The 19,918-nt window shown below is 49.9% G+C and overlaps 1 protein-coding gene across 2 annotated transcripts in view; it reads left to right on the forward strand.

Annotated features, from left to right (window-relative positions):
- Positions 1–19,918, forward strand: part of ZFAT (zinc finger and AT-hook domain containing) — a 176,232-nt gene that overhangs the window by 40,121 nt on the left and 116,193 nt on the right. For both annotated transcript variants that reach the window (XM_036830778.1, XM_036830779.1), the window contains one exon: positions 94–345. In XM_036830778.1, coding sequence (XP_036686673.1) covers positions 94–345 — 252 coding nt within the window. The remainder of the gene's footprint in view (positions 1–93; positions 346–19,918) is intronic.

A 19,918-nucleotide genomic window follows, 5' to 3' on the forward strand; every position in this document is an offset into this window, starting at 1 on the left:
GGAACCAAACATATTTCCACACTTGGAAATTGAGTGCATGCCCTGCACTGTCGCCTCCTGTGACTACATGGTGCCTTCTTTCTTCCTTCATAGAGTTTTCGGTCATGAAGAGGAAGAGAGGCAGGCCAAAGGGGTCCACGAAGAAGGCCAGCCCCGAAGAGGAACTGGCGGAAAACAACGTTATTCCCAGCGGGGACAGCCCGCGGGCCCCGGAGGGAGGGGGCAGCTTGGCTCCCAGCAGCCTGGAGTGCAGCAAGTGCTGCCGGAAGTTCTCCAACCCACGCCAGCTGAGGAAGCATATCTGCATCATCGTGCTGAACCTGGGCGAGGAGGAGGGAGAGGCAGGTAAGTGCTGCCCGAGGGCCGACCGCGTCACTTTCTGATAACTCACACGGATGTAACTACTCACATCTGTTTTCACTGGTTCACTTGTTACTTGGAAATCGCACATATTTATACATGTCTCGCCTATCTGGAAAGTGCTCGTTTTTGCAATGATTACTGACTGTTACTGTACGTCATCTTGGAATCGAGTGTATCATCTGGTAGCTGATGCCCACAGAGCGCAGGTCACGGGGGTACTTGAGTAGATGCTTGCGGGGGGTTGCAGAGAGGGTAAGACAGTCTCTGTGCTCTCGAGCTTATGTTCGGGGTAAGACGATGGGCTTTTAAAATGCAAAGTGTTACAGGATAATAAATCAGGAGTTGAGAAAGTGTTCTGATGGGAATTCCGGACTGAGCCTGGTGTCGCAGTTTGGGTGGCGTTTGGAGTAAAGGAGGGAGGGTGTCTCAGTGGACGAGTGGGGCCGTGTGAGCAGGAGAGCAGACAGTGGGATGCTCGAGGCCCCTGTGAGTGACCTTGATGGCCTGGATTGTGGCAGGCATTCTTGAAGAACGTGAAGAATACCAGGTGCTTCCTCCAGGTAAGTACTTAGCAAGGCTTCAGCTCTGAAGTAACTTCTGAAAGAGGCCGAAGGACGTGTGAGTGTGAGCGGGGAACATCTCCTAGACGACTTTCTAGGAGGACTGAAACGGCAAGATTGCACCGGAGAGCTGAGGGCCTCTGCTGTCGTGCTGTTGTTGTTGTTTGATTCTTGCACCATTTTTGAAGTTTTCAAACCACGTCTGAGAATTTAGGAAGTTCTTACTGTGTTTTGTACCACGCTAAGCATGCAGTTCTGGTTACGGATTTGGGCTTTGGACTATGGCTGCCTGGGTTTGAATCCTAGCTCTAGTATTTACTAACTTCATTCTGCTTTATTTTCCTCCTCTGTAAAATGGGAATAAAAACAGCACTAGCTAATATGATTACTTTGAGGATTCAATGAGACAGGACTTTGTACAGTGCTTAGAAACGGTACTTGCCGTTTCAAAAGCACCCCGTAAGACTGACATGTGCACACTGCTATATTTAAAATGGATACAACAAGGACCTGCTGTGTAACACAGGGAACTCTGCTCAATGTTACGTGTCAGGCTGGATGGGAGGGGAGTTTGGGGGAGAAAGGATACATGTATATGTGTGGTTGAGTCGCTTTGCTGTGAACACGAAACTGTCACAACATTGTTAATCGACTGTACTCCAATATAAAATAAAAAGTTAAAAAAAAAGCACCCCATAAATGTTAGCTGTTACTGTAGCTCATAGCCGTATGGACACAGTGCTATTGCTGTCCTTCCTGTTTTATAGATAAGAGCATTCGGACACTAAGACGTTAAGCAATTTGTCCGGGGTTCTTTAGCTAGAAAGGGATCCTGGCCTTTGAAACCAGACTGTCTGACTCTGAACCCCAATTCTTAAGCCCTAGAAACACCTCCCAACAGTAGAGCAAGACCCTTGGTGTGTAAAATCCTAGCACAGATTGGGTGAATTATTGAGGTAAGACATCACCTAATATTTATCAGACATCTAGGTTGGTGGCCAAGGCTCATTGCCAACACCTGTGCAAGTTGTAGAAAACACAAAATGTTGTTCTTTCCTTTAAAGAACTGCTCTCAGGTGACCACGTGAACTCTTACTAGACTGCAGGGGCTGATGCAAATAATGGACACGGAGTCAAACAGGATAAGGCAGCGGGCTGGCAGCCGTCCCAAGATAGAGCGTGAGTGCTCGCCGTGCGAGAGACGGGGCAGGAGCACGGTGGTTTCGGAGGAAGCAGCACCTTGCTTCAGAGCCTAATGTCCTTTGGGCAAATACACCGAGTTTTAGCAATAAGGTGGCCGATGGCGGAAGGGTTAGGAGGCCACGGCCCTGCACCTGAGGCGCTCATCTCCAGGGGACTCGTTCCCTCCGGCCCTGGTCATGCAGTTGCTCCCCTCCTCTCTCCACCCACGCCCCCCACCCTCTGAGTGTGTTGCATGTGCACACGCACGCACCCCGCCCCGGCCCCTGCTCTCTTTTTCTCGCACAAATACTCAGTGGTTGTCTCGTTTTAAGCGGAGGGGCCGGACCTAGCCGTCAGGGCAGCTCTGCTTGGACTGGCCCGAGTCCTTCTGGGAACCCAGGTCTCTGCTTATTCAGGGCTGTCTCGTTGAGAGTCCCGTTTGGTTTTGTGCCTTCGCACGGCCGGCTTGTCCTGTCCGTTCCCCTCCGAGAGACTCCTGGGCTTTCTGCACAGCTGTGGTTAGAAATCAGGGATATCCCTCTTTGGCAACACCGGACCTTCTGGCTGCTTCTTCCTCCGGGCCTTAGGCCTAGGTCTAACTTGGAGGGCGCGTGAGAAGTTCAGCCCGGTCCGTGGATGTTCCCCCAGGCTGTGCTGCCCTCGGGGTTTTCTTCCCGACACACTTCTGCAGTGTCCGCCGCTTCACAGGGAAGTACAAGCTCTTCACCTGGGTATTCAACGGCCCTCGCCGAAAGGATCTTTCATGGAGCTCTGCAGCGTCACTTTTCCACGCCATATAGTAGTCCGTTGTTCATGCCAACCACGGTACATTTGGTGAAATTTAGGTTATTTCCATATTTTTTGCTGTTATAAATATTGCTCTAATAAACATTCCCTTATGTATATGTATGCGTTTGTGTATGTGTATATATGTGTATGTGTGGATTATTATTTGTTATTTTTGTAGGATAAATTCCTAAAAGTAGAACTACTGGGCCAGAAAGTGTATTACATATAGCCAAATTGCCCCCTAGAAAGCTCATACCAGTTTAGATTCCAAAAGTATCCAAGAGTACCAATTGGATATTATCATTATTATTTGTTTTCTTTTTTAATACCTGGAATGATATAAAAAATACTAAGAAGAAAGTAAAAATAATCCAAAATTTCACTGCCTAGGTATAATGTCTATTACACTGTGTATAAAAGTGAAGAAAGATCTTTCTCACTTCTATATATGTACATATACATTTTTCAGAAATGAGGTCATATATAATGTTCTGTGATCTTTTTTCACTCACTAATGGAGCAGATAAATTTTTCATGTCAATATTTTTTCTTTAACAAGCTGTTTTGTAGCACATTCTATGTTGCCGATACTGTTCTCAGTATCTTACAACTATTATCAATAGCTCATTTCATTATCATGGCAACATCATAGGCACTATTATCATTCCCATTTTATAGACCAGGAAACTGAGGCACAGAGAAGTTCAGGAGTTTGCTAACATCACACAGCCCATAAGGGGTGGAGTTGGACTCTGAATGCACACATTCTGGCTGCAGGGTCTGTGCTTCTGATTGCGATGCTCTGCTTTCTGACTGAAAACAGTCAGTAAGTGTAGATTTTTGTCATTTTTAAAGGCCACGCAGCATTTCATTGTGTGCATGGGCCATAGGTTTTCCTTCATTGGTCTCCAGTTGATTGACACTGAATATTGTTTTAAATTTTCTCCCTGATTAAAACAAACAAACAAACAAACAGAAAACTACCCGGTGTACAATCAAGCATGCATTTTAATTTTATTATTACTATATTTGCACTTGTGTCTTTATTATCTTAGGTATAAATACCTAGTAATGTAATTCTCGGGTTAATAGGACATCTTTTAGGTCACATATTTTATGATTCCATGTATATGTAATATTCAGAAGAGATAAATCCATAGAGACAGAAGACTGTTGGTGGTTACCAGGGGCTGGAGGAGAGCGGAGAATGGGGAGAAACTGCTTAATGGGTACAGTTTTATTTTGAATGATAGAAAGTTTTGGAACTAGATAAAGGTGGTGCTTGCACAACATTATGAATGTTCTAAATGTCCCTGGATTATTCACTCTAAAATGGTTAATTTTATGTTATGTGAGTTTTATCTGAATAAATCATATGAAAACTTTAGTTGATAAAATAACAATAAAACTATTTGAACAAAACAAACAAACAAAAAATAGGGCATCTTTTACATTTTGACACATACGCATGTTGTCAAGCTACCCGGTAGACTGTGTCTATCAGTTATTTTTCCGACGTTGGCTGTGTCCTCATATCCGCCTTTACCCTCTTTATCCTGGGTTGTGTCAGTCTTTATCCTGTTAATCTCTAATGTGAACAATTTTCTTTAATTATTTTAATTTCCCTCTATTTGGTCACTCGTGGACTCTCTCATTGCAGTTATTAGGGGTTTTTGTTTTGTGTGTAATTTGGGGCATTTCTCGCTCACGCCCTTTACTTGTTACACTTTTAGATCACCATATATTCTGAAAATATTTTCCAGTTTTATCATTTGTCTTTTAATTTCATTTGTAGCATTGCTTGCTTTCTTCTTTTGCATTTTACTGTAGTTTTAAATATCAGCATTGTCACTACTGTCAAATATTTCTTTTAAATTTCTTGCCCTTTTTATCATAGCTTAGAACACTTACCTATACCCCAAAATAATAAACAACCTTCTATATACTCCTCTGTTATTTGTATGGTTTCATTTTTTATCTATATCTTTGATCCTTCTGGAAATTGTATTTCTGTGAAAGTTGTGAAGTAAGACAGTTATATATATTTGATCAATAACTATGGGCAAAGGAATGATCTTCATAAGTACAATTTGAGAAAGTAATAAGGGTCTGCTTCCAAGTCTAAGAAACGCTTTAAAAAATAAAGCTTCATATTTTGAAACAATTATTGGAATAATAGGAAGTTGCAAAGATAGTACAGAAAGGTCTCACGTACCCTTTACCCTCTTCCCCCCAGTGGTGACGTCTTACATAACTACAGCACAATGTCAAGTTCAGGACCTTGACAGTGAGGTACTGTGTGCGTCGTTCATCATTCATCGCACATGTAGGTTTGTGTAGCCGCCACGGCAGTCGGGAGACAGGACTGTTCGTCACCACAGACGTCTCCCTTGTATTCCCACTTTATAGTCACCCTGCAACGACTGATCGCCAACCCTGACAAGGGTCACAAGGATATGTGACCTTCTAAGATAGGCTCAGAAAACCCCCTTTTCAAACCAATTTCATAATTTTATAATTGAGGAAGTTGAGGTCCAGAAGTGATGATTATCCAGAGTCACACAGCTCCTCGGAGGTAGGGCTGGGTACCATCCCATGTGTCCCCACTCCTACCCTGTGGCTGGCCCAGCTCTACCACGTTTGTGTCTTAAAACCAGTCTCATTTCTACTTCGTGGATGTTGATTTTGTTCATTTCAGTATACCTCTCTCAGCTTTTTCTCTAACCTCATGGGAAATGAAAGTTCCATCCTGTATGGTCCTGATGTTTATTTCCTATTCTGTAATTAATTAGGCAGTCTCTTCAGCAGTGGCAGACAGGCACAGTCCTTTCTAACACGATTATCACTTCCTCCAGTGCTAAGCTGTATAGAAAACGGCCTCGTAGTCCATTGATCTGGATGACCTAAGTGCACTTTAATTTAACAGATACCAAATGGAAAGGTAGAAGCTCTGGGTGTTTTTCCCTTTCTGGCCACTGCTGAAGCTTCTAAAATATGCAGAAATGACCTTACGCCCAGCTGCCTCGTGGCTGACGTCCCTGTGATGATTGCTCCACGTTCCTTAGTTTGCCAAGCACAATATTACAATTTGGAAAATTCTTGCGTAATTGTTTTAATTCATGCTCTGTAAAGAGCAGTTTAGTGACATTTCAAAGAATTGACCTTGACTCTTTCACTTGTTAAAACAATTAGAAGAAAACAAAATAAGCTTTTTCCCTACACTGACCATGGCAGGTTAAAATAATATTTTTGATATATATTCAACATTTATTTATTTATTCTGCATTTGAATAGTAAAAGAAACCAGGAAAAGAGATTTTTTTTTCCAATGACATTATGTGGAACAGCTGGTGTTTTTTGAAAAACATTTTGCAGCCTACAGAAATCAATATGTCAAGTTTATAAAGTGACTTCTGAACCTTTCTAAGCTTGTTATTTCTGGGGTCATTTTATGCAAGGAGAGTTGCAAAAATTTGCTCTTATTCTTGTTAAATCCTCCTTAAAGAAGACAAGACATTTATTATTTATTTATTTATTTTTAAATTAATTTTTAAAATAAATTTATTTATTTATTTTTGGCTGCGTTGGGTCTTCGTTGCTGCGCGTGGGCTTTCTCTAGTTTCAGTGAGCGGGGGCTACTCTTCGTTGTGGTGCGCGGGCTTCTCATTGCGGTGGCTTCTCTTGTTGCGGAGCACGGGCTCTAGGTGCGCGGGCTTCAGTAGTTGTGGCTCGCAGGGCTCTAGAGCGCAGGCTCAGTAGTTGTGGCGCACGGGCTTAGTTGCTCTGCAGCATGTGGGATCTTCCCGGACCAGGACTTGAACCCGTCTCCCCTGCATTGGCAGGCGGATTCTTAACCACTGCGCCACCAGGGAAGTCCCCAAGGCATTTATTTTAAGATCTTATTTAAGATGCACCTATAATCTTCATGAGGATTTTTTACAGCAATATTTCAAGTGTCTTCTACTGTATTTGTGTTAGCAAAACAGCTGACTTGATAAGTAGCTTCTGTGATCGAAAACTGTTTTGAGTGAGTCGGGTTTGAAAATTTGCAAGTGGAAAGGTAGAGCAGTGTCAGTCTCTGAGTAGAACACTTTTCTCTGTGGAAAGATGTAGAATGGTAAAGTCTGACTCCTCTCGCTGCCCTGTGAACCCTGTTTTATCTCTGTGCTGATCAGGGGAATGCAAAGTGTAGCGGCCTCCAAGCATACGTGGTCCTCAGCATGCCTGGAAATGTGGGACTTCGGGACAGTTAGTGTCACCTTTCAGTGACCCCCCCCCCCTCGTCCCACTTTCCTCCTGTCTCTCCAGCTCCTCCTGCCCCACCTGCTTCGTGAGCTTGGGCCCTTCTGTTTAGCCCTTAACTGTTGCAGGTTCTGTCGGTGTGGGCCAGGGTACGCCCTTATAACCAGCCTCCCCCATCGCGGTGGCCACACAGAACCAAGCTTTCCTTCTTGTTCTGCTGCAGACTCTCAGGAGGCTCTGCTCACCCAGGGACCCAGGCAGAGAGAGCAGTCAGCATCCTGAACACAGCTGGTCACCGGGCAGGAGGGGAGGAGAGCCTGAGGATTTCATGTCAGCCCAGAAGTGACCTCTGTCATTCCTGCCCCTGCAGTTCATTAGCCAGAACTGATCTCCCCCAATGTCAAGGGCCCAGGGAGAGTGACCCTGCCGTGCCCAGGGTGGGGGAGGACTGGAAAGGTTTGGTGGCTGTCACTAGTGGCAACCACATGGCTCCTACCATTTCCATGGATTTGCCCACAGCTGTGGTCTGGGGACCTGCAGATGTCCTCCTTGCCCCGACCATGTCCTGAGCGCAAGGCCTGTGTCTCAGTCTGGGGTCCCACAGGCTCCTTATAAATGTTCCCCTGCTCTTCTGTCCTGGTGACTGGCCACCCCATCCAGGTGTCTCATCCAGAAACCTCTCCCTCACCTGTTACATCCGGCCACTTGCCACAGTCAGCTGACTTTTCCTGCTAAATATTCCTCTGATTCTTCTCTGCATCTCTGCTGCCATTCTTGTGGGTCAGGCTCCATCATCTCCTACATGGACTCTTGTAAGAAGTCTGGTCTGCCCTCCCTCTCTGATCCATGCTCGATGTGCATCAGTGATCTGCAAATATATCCCCAATAAATATTTACTTATTTACTAATAAGTTGCTTTTTTTTGGGGGGGGGGGCACTAAGAAGGCTTGGTTTCTTTTTTTAATTTAATTTTATTTATTTATTTATGGCTGTGTTGGGTCTTAGTTTCTGTGCGAGGGCTTTCTCTAGTTGCGGCAAGCGGGGGCCACTCTTCATCGCGGTGTGCGGGCCTCTCACTACCGCGGCCTCTCTTGTTGCGGAGCACAAGCTCCAGATGCGCAGGCTCAGTAGTTGTGGCTCACGGGCCCAGTTGCTCCGCGGCATGTGGGATCTTCCCAGACCAGGGCTCGAACCCGTGTCACCCGCATTGGCAGGCAGATTCTCAACCACTGCGCCACCAGGGAAGCCCAAAGTTGCATTTTTAAAATTTAATAATCAGGACTTCCCTGGCGGTCCAGTGGTTAAGACTCCACACTTCCACTTCAGGGGGCGCAGGTTCAATCCCTGGTCGGGGAACTAAGATCCCACATGCCATGTGGTGTGACCAAAAATTTAAAAATAAAAATAAAAATAATTTTAAAAAATTTAGTAAGTATCGATGGAGCTCTTGATATGGGTCTATTCTGAGTGTCTTGCAAGTATTAATTTATTTTCTCTTCACAAAAATCCTACCAGATGGTTACTGTTTTTATCCTCATTTCACAAACTAGGAAACTGAGGCAAGCATGCTGTTCAGTGTGACCCGGTAGGAAGCGGTGGACCCGGGATGGGAACTCAGGCGTTTTGGCTCAAATACATACACTGCCGTGTGCGTGTGTTATAGGCATTATGAAACATACGTAAGATATACATTTCAAAAGGAAGAGGTAAGAGAAGTAAAGAGGAATTCTACTATTTTCTTCCCAGATTTCAGTGGATTGTCCTAGGCATCCCCTGGATATGTGCCTTCTGCTTTGGAAACCATGCCTTTTCTTGCCCTTAGAGCCATCTTTCTGAAATGCAAACCGGTCACATCCCTTCCCTGAAGACAGCCCGCCCTGGTGCCCACCGCTGCTCAGAGACAGTCCAAGCTCCTCAAGAACCTGCTAGGTTGTTTATGTATGACCTGGCAGCTGCCGCCCTGTACCCTGATTTCTTACCCCGTCCCATGGTGCCCACCTACGACTCTGTAATGAACATCCAGAGGCCACAGTGCCCTGTGCTCTCTTGGTTTCTCGTGGGTTGTTCATTTTGCTTGACATGCCCTGCTTCCCTTTGCCCTCTGAAAAACTACACTTGTCCGCAGCGAGTGCTCGGTAAATATCTTGTGAGTGAAAGCATGAATCTTCATGGAGCAGAAACTAGGACTGTGCAGCGTCTAACGGGGGAAACCCAGCATGTTTCATCACTTCCGTTTGCGCTTCTGTGCGGAGTGGGTCACAGGACGCGGGAGAGGTCCCGGGTTCGTGTTGCTGACTGTCTGTCTGGCCATTGTACTGGCTTCCACTCAGCTTTTGACTCTGCAGTTGTTTTCCTTCTTTCCTCCTTCTACCCTGCTCTTCCCATTTCAGGTTTCCGCTGTCATTCTTTTCACCTGTATTCGAGGGTTGCCTGTGGAGGTTACCTCTCCTTTGCCAGTGCTGTGGAGTCCTCTGAGCTAGAGTCTGGGGTCACCCTTGAGGCCTCCTCTGGCTGACCTGCAGCCTGCCGGCCCCGTCAGCCTGCTGACCCCTCCCCACGATTCCGGAGCCCTCGGTCGGTCTCCTCCCCGGGCGTCCTCCCTGCCCCGGGTCTGGCCTTCTCGTCTCTCATAGGGACTCTTTGCGTAGCGGACTGGCTGCTCCGCTTCTAGACCTGCTCCCCATAAGCTCGCCCTTCCCAGAAGGACGTCACGTGCCAAGGTGACACGTCACGTTGTTGCTGAGAGCCCTGCCATGGCCTCCCCCGCTGCATGGAGGGGTCTCACCTCTGCCTGCTTTCCGCCCCACTTGTCCCATGGACTCTTTTGTGCAGGCAACTTTTTCTTCTTGGAAGGCTGCCCTCAACCCTCTAAGCCAGCTCCCTAGCTGTTTCTCATGCTTGAGGCCGGCCCGGCGCCCTAGTGCAGGCAGCCCTGCTAAACGTCCGCTGAAGGTAAACACCTGCACGTGACCTTTCTCTCTCCAATAGCTCCTGACACTTGGAATAAAATTCAGACAAATGAGAATGGGATCCATTGTCAGAGTTGTTTATGGAAGGAAGAGTAGCTCCTGACACTTGGAATAAAATTCAGATAAATGCGAATGGGATCCATTGTCAGAGTTATTTATGGAAGGAAGAGCGTGTGAGATCTACAGCCTTGAGCCCGTGGGAGCCTTGACAGGCCCCAGAGACGGGCCCTGGGTGAGCAAGCTGTGGGTATGGCTCAGGCTGCTACGTTTGGCAGATGTTTGTTTACATGCTTCCATAATTCCAGAGGCGAGCTGGTCCAGAGCTTCCTGTAGGTCCACAGAATCCTAGACCCAGGTCAGAGGGAGCGTGATGCTTGTGGGCCCCGGCTGGGCCCTGCAGGGGTGATGGTGCCTCCTCTTACCGTGTGCCCGTCTGTGCCAGCTGCGGTCAGGGTGCTGAGCATCTGTTCTCATCCTCCTGCTGGGTGCCAAGGCAGGGCTGCCAGCTCATCGCTTAGACGAAGATACAGGCTCTGCTAGACAAAGGAAACTGCCCGAGGCCAGCTAGTAATTACACAAATCCTGGTCCCTTCGACTTCCGAGCTCCAGCTTTTGTCACGTGGATCCAGCCGTCTTCGAATGCCGGTCCTCTGATTCTCCACCTTGCCCTGGCCCAGAGTCACCTGAATTAAACCTCCAGTCCCTTTGGTGACTAAGTGTCCCAACGTGAGACATGTGACATAAGTCAGACGTGGAGCTGGCCCTGTGCTCTCTACTACAGACTTGCTGTGACTCTCAGGTAACCAGAGGGCACTCAGTGCCTTTTTTCACGGTGGGAGGCAGGGGCCGGGGGAGAAGAGGAACTAACTAAATCCCACCCAAGCAGGGCTTTATGTCAGGACTTTGGAAGGAGGGCTAGCTTGTCCAGCATCTTGGAGGCTGGCCTCTTGTGCTGCAGCCCCTTTGCGTTGTGCTGTCTGCAGTTCAGGGGGCTGCCTATATCCCGCCTCGAGGGACATGATGGGAGGGATGGAGCCTGTGACACAGGGGACCTTTGCTCCAAGTGATGGCTCTTCAGACAAGTAGCAGCTACTTATTATTTCCCCCCCACCCCCCTGTTTTGAAAAGGAGTCTCTCTCTCACCATTAACAACCCGAGTACTGAGAAGTGCTGCAATGAATGGCCCGTGGCCCGTGGCCCAGCGGCCTTTAAAGCCGGACTTACTGCTGTGCCTGGTGCTTCCCAGCTGCTGAGGAGCTGTCTGAAGCCAAGGGCTGAGTGAGATCCCTGCAGCGGCCGATCCTCTTCTCTTTTTTCTCCTCCTTCCTGAGCTTGTTACTGGGCACTAAGCCAGACTTTGGAGATCAAAGCGAGTAAAATGAGTCTCTTCCCTTGAGCAGCTGAGCCTGGGGAGGAGGACCAAGGGGTGAATGGATACAGGACGATGGAGCGGCCAGCCCAATGCAGAGGGGCAGGGCAGGACCACGCACCCGCGGGTGTATCCTGGAGAGGGGCCGTGAACTCCATGTCTAAGGCTGACATGGGGGGCGGGGGAGGGGATGGGCTAGGCATTTCCGTCAGGATGGTTGCTGCGAAAGCCTGCAGGCGCAGGGCTGGGGGCGTGTTTGAGGCATGCTGGCTAGTTCACTGTGGTGAGTGTGCAGTGAGGACAGGGTCACAAGGAGGCTGACGGCCTCATGCTCGGCGTGTGCTTATGCGCATAGTTTCCTGTCTGTGGGAATGCTGTGCTTGGAGCAGGTGCTCGCCTGTCCTTCCCTCAGAGCAAGAGAGACAGGAAGACTTGAGAAAGCCTGAGGGGAAGAGGGAAGGGGAGAGTGATGCATAGTGAGCAGGTTCGATAGAGTTATCTTGGGTTAATAAGTTTCTTAAACTGCTGCATTAGCAGTGTGGCATGAATCAGTGGCAGAGCCCCAGAATATAATCCCATATCAGGCTGCTGTTCTGACAACTGTTCTGGGCTTTTTATTAATGTGGCTGATAACACTTGACTCTCTGGGGTGTTCTGAGATTTAATTAGTTCTTGGGCAATTTGGAATAGGTACTTTAGAATATTAGCGCTGTGCTGATTATAAATGAGTGTGTATGAACTAATTTCTACAAATGTGTGATTGCTCATATGGTTAACTCTTCATCTGCCCTTTCCTAAATCAGCTTGCCTTGCTTGCGTGTTATTCCATGTCGGGGACTCTGCGAAGTCCTTTGGGGAGTTAGAGGGTAAACACAGACACAGATCCCACTGCTAAGAGTGTGGAGTTGGAAAATGGAACGGTATCCCTCCCACAGGAACTCCTCTAGGACAGGAGGGCATGGTGAGCAAAGAGCGGGAGACTTTGAGATAAAGGGACCTTAGTTGAGAGCTTCTGTATCAGATGAGCTTCGTTTTTCTTAGTGAAGTCAGAGAAGCTCATCAGAGTTAAAGGAGTGTGTGTGTGTGCATGTGTGTGTATGGTTAGGAGCTGAGAAAAGTGGGAATATTTCTGAACCCCTGCTGTAGATCTTTCATTAATTCATCGGAAGCATTGATTGAGCACCTACTGTTTGGGTACCAGGCGCGCGGTGGTTGCTGGGCTATGTGATGTCAAGTGAACGGAAGTTTGTGTAGTAAAGTTGTTCAGAGTTTGGTGGGCGGGGCAAACAGATGACACTGACCCTTTGGGGTAAGTGTGATGAGCACCTGCAGAGGCCACATGGGATCTTAAGGGAGCTCAGAGACGGGGCTTCAGAGGCAGCCTGGGAGAGCAGGGCAGGTCAGGAAGGGATTGGGCAGAGCTTTGACGTCCACGTGGGCCTGGTGTTCTGAAGGGTGGGTGGGGCTGGAGGTGAGAGGAGGGAGAAGACGGGGGAGGCATGCGGAATGCAGCCTGGCAGAGAGAGTAGCATCCCGTGAGGCCCGGAGGAGGCCGCTGGCCGCACGTGCTTGCGGGGAGACTGTGTAGGAGGCTGGTGCGGGGCCTGGTGGAGGCTCTTCAGTATCTGGTTTCAGCAGTGGCAGTGGGCGTCAGAGAAGGGGGCGTATTCTAGAGCTGCTGAGGAAGTGTGATTCCCAGGCCCTGGGCACAGGCTGATGTGGACGGGAAGTTGTGGGAGGGAGGGGGCCGAGGTTGTGGCTTGGGTGCTGGGGTGGAGGGCGGCCCCTGCCAATCCGGAGAACCCAAGGGAGAAGCAGGTTTGGGGGAGAGAGGGTGAGTTTGTCTGGCCACACACTGAGTTTGGTGGACCCTGGGTGTCCGTGGGGGTGTCGTCCACCCGGGTGTGGGGCCGGCAGGAGGCCCCTTCGTGGGTGAGGGCACAGGTGGGTGGTCAGCAGGGGTTGGGATGGAACAGAAGCAAACAGCAGGGTGGCTTCCTGAGGACCCTGGTGCTGAGCATCCCAAGGGAGAGAAAAGCAGGAAGGCCGCCTTAAAGGGGGAGAAGGATGGGATCAGCGATGGTCAGTGATGCAGGGAGAGTCAATGAGACGAAGCTGGGATAAGAGTCCTTTGGTCTTGGGAATGTGCCTTGTGCCGACCTGAGCAGGAGCCGTGTCAGTCGGGGATGCTTGACATGGCAGGGGTGAAGATGAGATTTTGGGGCCGGAAAGAGGGGTCATCTAGAGATGACTGAAAGCGTCGCCCCGTGGAGCTGGCAGCAAGCAGATGGCGACTTGAGAGGTGACTAAAGGGATTATTTGTAAAGTGTGGGCAGGTGTTGGTCCTGGGGGAGGCTGGGGACAGTGGGGAGTCGTTGTCACCCGAGGTGTAGAGGCAGGAGAGAGCTGCCGGGAGAGCTGCAGCCTTTGCAGGGAGGGGGCCTGGAGAATATCCCCCCCTACTCCCCTCCCTCCCTCCCATCTTCTGCTGGTGACTTCTGCTGGTGACTCTGTGGGAGGCCAGAGGGCAATGGAGCCCCTGTGTGACCCTTACAGGTGAGCCTCCGGGAGCTGGGTGGAGACAGATGAGGGTGGGCCTGGAGGGGCAAGTGGGAACTTTCTAGAACACTGGGGACACTGCATCTTTGCTCATTACCCTTAGAACGGAGCACATGCTTGGTCTCTGCTCCTGAAGCAGGGCCGCCTTCGGCTGAAGTCAGGATGCCTCCCCCACCCCGCGTGAGGGCCCCGGGCGCTGTCGTAGCAGTCTCAGCACCGAGGGGCGCGTGCACCCGCCTGGGAACTCCCGCTTCCATGTTGCAGTGTCATCACTTCTTAAACGCCGTCTTTTCAAAGGGAAATGAGATGTAAAGAACTCTGTCAGCGCGCTGTGGTTGAAGAGCCGTGAGAGGCACGGATGTCACGAAGTTGAACGATACCGTTCCCGGGACGCGCTGACTCCGCAGAGCGCTCCAGGCTCGGGGGCGGGGTGAGGCAGCCCTTCCCGCGCCTCTCCTGTTAGCACAAACCGGCCAGAACCACCGCGAAGCCCTGATCCCAGCCCAGCCCTGAGCTGCACGTGCGCGTCTTCAGGCGTGAAGTCACTGGCCCCGAACGCATGCGGCCTGGGGGCAACTGCGTGATTCCCCCCGCCCCCCTGTGAGAGGACTCTGCCACCTTCCCTCACTTGAACCTCACAGTGACTCATTTTGCAGATTCGGACCCTCGGTGTAGAGAGTTCCAGACTGGTCCAGCTCGACGGCAGAGCTGGAGTGTAGCTCACACACCCTGGCTCTGCCCTGGCCACTCAGAGCAGTGACGGTGGTGAAGGTGGTATTTGACAGTCCCTCCTGCATCCTCATCCACTTGTTTTAAAGCTGAGGCACTTGGCGGCTGAGATGGAGGGCTGGGAGGGCCGTGGAGGGGGTAGCTAGTGGGGGGCTGGCTTGGACCCTACCCACTTCAACCAGAGCAGTCATGCCCTTTTATTGATTGTTTATGTTGAAATTGCTTAAAGAATTCACTCAAGATGTCCTGCTGCTAAAAAAAAAAATGTTTGAAAACCACATCCTGATGCAGCTACGATAACAATTGGATTCAGATGGTGATGCAGCACGGTGTGAAATTTGCTGGACAAGGGCACTTCAGCCAAGCACCTCATATTCCGGAAAAGCACATTTTATTAGAGCCTTGGAGGAAAAAATGAAATGTAAAAAGATTGATTAAAAAGGCACAGTGTGCACATGACAGTAGAGTTAGAGGCGCTAGTTAATGCTCATGAAAGTGCTTTGCAAACTGTAATGAGCCTCTCAGAAGATAAGGTCGTGCTATTATAGTGGTACAGTTTACCTCCCTCTCATGATTATTGACTAAGGGAAAAATACCAGACAGGCATAGACCACTGTCAGATATTTCAGTCTGAAACCCTTTGTTGCTGATGGGATTAACACTGACCTTCCTTCCTGTGCCCTTGCTGGTCTACCGGGTCGGGTTGATGGTATCCCATCTCTTCTGCCTTTTAAGCATCTCAGACAGATTTCCGCTCTTGATCTCACTTAAAATCACATCCTGCTTTCTTTTGGATAGAGCCTTTTGTAGAGCTCAGTGAAGATATTACAGATGCTTCATACAATTTGAAGATAAAATGCTACCTTAAAATTCATTGCATAATGCGTAATGAACACATGCAAAATAGCAGCATACTTGGAAGGCGGTTCATCTGGAAAGCACTACCTAGAAGACTTGGAGTGGGACCCGGGTGCCCCCTCACGCCCAGCTCCCCTCACTGTCTTCATTTTCCATGCTGGGTGTATTTATTGAAAGAGATCCACTTGCTGCCCGTCCCTCACCAGGCACTCTGTGTCAGCCCAGGGGTCAGCTGGGCATTCTCTGAACCAAGAGTGAGTAAATCACCCCAAATTACCCATTGGCATCAGCCCGGGAGCCTGGGTGTCAGCTGGGGTTCTCCGACTGTGTCAGAAGAGCCACCTTCAGTTAGCCTTGTTCATTGCCAGAGGGTTTAGTCTGTCTCAGTGCAGGGAAGGTAGACATTTACCAGTTTGAACAGAACAGAAACTGTAGTTTTCTTCACTTTCCAAGAATTGCTTCTTTGTAGCAAGGAGCGTGGCTGCAGAGCAGAAGAAGCGGGCCGCCGTCGCCACGCACAATAGGACTTTAAGCGCCTGGCCCTGGAAGCGGGGGCCGGAGCAGCCGTCTGCTGAGCCAGCGCTGCCAGCTGGGCAGGCCCTGCGCGTTGTGTGCGTTCATGCGGGCAGGCGGGCGCCCAGGTGGGCCGTTCATCTGCATGGCGATCAGGAGCAAATGGCCTCTTGCCGCTTCTGGGGACTCAGCTGAGGACGCACTGAGCAAGTGCCAGCCTTTATTTTCTCAGCCAGCCTTCAGCACAGATGGACCAGGGCCCTGTCAGAGAGAGGAGGGGGAAGGAGAAGGGCTTCTTAGAAATAAGACCAGGCATCGTGGTGCACGAAGAGCCTTTAAGCTGAGCACCATTCCCCACGGAGGAAGCAGAGCAATGGTCGTGGACCTCACTTCTCGGCTGACCAGCCAGGACCCCTGTCCTCTTGGTCCCCGTAGCACAGCACTAGGCTTTGCCACTTGACCACTGCCTCTCACCACGGGGCCCGCTGTTTGTTGGTTCCTCTCTGGTCCTTTGTCTAAACTTCTCCTCCTGGTCCATCGGAGGCAGGAGAGGGCAGCCGGGAGCCCGCACTTTGCAGTCAGAGGGACTCAGGCGTGATGTGGGGTGTTTGTAACGGGCTCAGGAACAGTCCAGCTTCTCTAGGGCCCAAGGACTAAAGGAGAAGATGGCGGGAGGGGCTTTCTGATGGGTGGGGCAGCCTTCCGCGTTTGCTCGTCTCCCCGAGGGCAGGGACAGGCCGGGCTCTTCTCTGGGCCCCCAGAGCCCAGCACAGGGCCAGGCGTCTGAGAGGCCTTCACTTGTAAGCTGTTTAATGAAGGGCTGACTCTCCCGCTTTGTGAAGGTGAGGTCCCACCCATCTCTTTCCACTTCACGGAGCCCTTCAGGGTAGTGGCCCGGTGGCAGGTGTCCAGCAAAATGGGCTCAATCCTGCCAGGCTGCCTTGCACTTACACTGTCTAGGGGGACAGACCAGAAACAAAGTCAACAAGTAAATAAACAAGCCCTGTCACAATTACTTTCCCCATCAGTAGAAACTGGTCATGTGAGATGTGTTTGTTAGAGCACTGGACCACACCACATAAATATTCAGACTTGTTTTATTCCTGTAAAAGGGGCAGATGATTTTATAAGATTCTTTTTATTTTGATTTTATGAGATTCTGATCAAAGGTTATTTTTCCTTTGTAGAATGGAGTAGGGCCCTCTAAAGAATGGTTCTCTTAAAAAAAAAAAAATTCAGACTTGTTCATCTTCCAAATGCCTGTGCTCTTTCACCAGGCTCAGGTAAAATGAGAAATTTAAAACTTACCTTCTGATATATTATGTAATCTACTTATTTATTATGTTTTAACTGTATTGTCTGTCTTTACCCACCAGCACGTAAACTCCAGAAGGCAAGGGTCTCTCTCTGTTTTGTACCCTGCAGTATCACAAATGCTTAGAACAGGTCCTGGCACTCCATAAGTATATGTTGAGTGACTGTGGCTGGTAAAGAACAAATACATTCTGTAGTGCTGGGATAATTTACAAGTAAATATTTCTTTCTTTTGTGTCGAAATGATGGTTTGTTTGAAGATGGACCCTGAGAAAATTTGGAAATGGGAGAACAAGGGAAAAAAAAGCTCACAAAGAGAATGTCTTATTAAGTATGAGGGAATCATTGTTGAACTTGGTATTAGAAATAGAAATTCTGTTTTCAGAAGAACACTACTTGACATGAATCCTTAACCAGATTGAGGAGAGGGTCATAACTAGCAAACAGGCAGAGAAACTGAAGAGGTAGACCTGGAGTCAGACCCAGCGTGGACTTGGCCTTTCTGAGTCACAACCAGGACGAGTCCTACAAATAAAAGTGAGTGTGTCCACAGAGCCTGGTGGGTTAATTTGTCTCGGGCTCCAGCAGCGTCAGGTCTGGAGTGAGAGGGTGTTTCCACCGTGAGCCTGGAGAGCGGTCCCATCCTGGGCTAGTTTGGGTGGGAGATGTGGGCGGAGAGTCCACAGGACTTGTCAGTGGAAGTTCTTATGAGGTCCTGGGACTTTCTCCTCTCCTGACTCCCAAAGGACTAGTGATGACCTTTGCTGATTAAATCCAATTACCTCTAGAGGCTGGAAACCAGAGATGCGACCCCCTACCTCATTCTGCAGCAGACGCTACACATAGCACATCCCAAAACACCAGGGTAGGAGATCAGAGTGGAGGGAGAGACTTGGGAAGAGGACAGCCTGGTGGGTAGGAAGCGGGCAGAGTCTCAGACGTGCCTGTTGCTGCGCTTCTCCTCTGTGCCGCCTTGGCACGTGGTGAAGAGTGGCTGGAGCAGGGGACTGTGGAGAAGCTCCGTGTGGGAGACCGTGGTGCAGGTGAGCCGAGGGAGGGATGCGGGTGCCGGCAGGACTCCTGGGCTGCATGCAGGAGCGGTTCAGTGGCAACTTGGAAAAGTACAGAGATGGGTCAAGTGAGGATGCAGGGAAATCCCCAAACAAGCAGGTCGAGTGGAAATGAGGACTTCTTTGGTGTCCAAAGGGAGTGAGCACAAAATTACCCACAAGACTTTTATTGAGATGTCCTTCTCTTTCTCCCTCCACCCTCCCTGTTTTCTGCACACAAGTGTGTAGCACCTTCTACGTGCTTGACCTGTTGCTGGGGATGCGAATAGATAGTCGTGCGGGCTGCAGTGGGCTGGGCACAGGGCTACACGTGCACAGGGATGGGGCAGAGAACCCTCATTTCTCTACAGGAGACACTTGCCTTTGTCGTCCAGGGTCTTCATGCCCTGTCCCCGCCTGCCCTTCTTCCACCTCCCGGCTCCCCTTTCTTATACGCGGCGTTTTACCCGGAACTACCTGCTGTTTCCTGCACGCACACGCTTCTTGTTCTGTAGCGGCTGTGTTCTTTCCACCGCGCTCCAGTCATCAAGGAATTGGGTTAAGATAACTCCAAGAATCATTTCCAAGGCAAGCTGCTTGTACAGTGTCTGCCACGTGGTACCTGGATCAGTGGGAAAACTTACTGTGGAAACTGCTGGAAGCTCTCGAGAGTGGAATGTAGCTAAATGGGCTGTGGATCCATGTCGCGTGGGGCCACAGGGAATTGATGGAGGGCGTGGGGGCTTGGAGGTGCACGTTTGGGACAGTTTTGAATGGGGGGTGACTTAGCTTATGCTCCCTGCAAGCTGCCCCGGCTGCAGGCAGTTACTGGGGTGGTGATCCCAGGAAGCAGGAGTGAGGTGTGGGGAGGGTGAGACAGGGAAGGGGGAGAGACAAGGGTTTGCTGCTGGGTTCCAGCTGTGGTCACTGGGCGTTTGACTCTGCCAGGATCTCGAAGCTTCCAGAATGTATCCCAGAAGTGTGCACTCAGGTCGGGAGCCCAGAGTGGTTGTGCATTGGTTCCCATCCCTCCTTGGTTGAGGGTCGTCCCCACCACGTTGACCCGTCTCCACCTCTGGGCTGCAGGGGCCCAGCTCGAATGCTACAAGACACCTGTGCAAGCTTGAGGTCGGACGCTGGGGTGCAGGGTGAGCCTGAGTGTCCACCGTAGCTGCTGCCAAGGTCGTGTGTGGGCCTTGGGGACATAGAGAGAGCCCCTCTGGCATTTGCTACGGGGAGGATCAGAGCCCACACAGGCACAGAAGGATGCTGGTGGCCGTCCAGGAGGTGGAAGGTGCATCTTCTCCCACTGCCCACTGTTTTACTCTGCATTTTCTTTTACTCTCTCGTATTGCCAGCTCCTCCACCTCCTTTCTCCTGCCGTCCTCCTTACATAGCAGCTCCATCTCCCTGTTGGGAGGG

The sequence above is a fragment of the Balaenoptera musculus genome, chromosome 17, assembly GCF_009873245.2.
Source record: "Balaenoptera musculus isolate JJ_BM4_2016_0621 chromosome 17, mBalMus1.pri.v3, whole genome shotgun sequence".
In the NCBI taxonomy this organism is placed as follows: domain Eukaryota; kingdom Metazoa; phylum Chordata; class Mammalia; order Artiodactyla; family Balaenopteridae; genus Balaenoptera; species Balaenoptera musculus.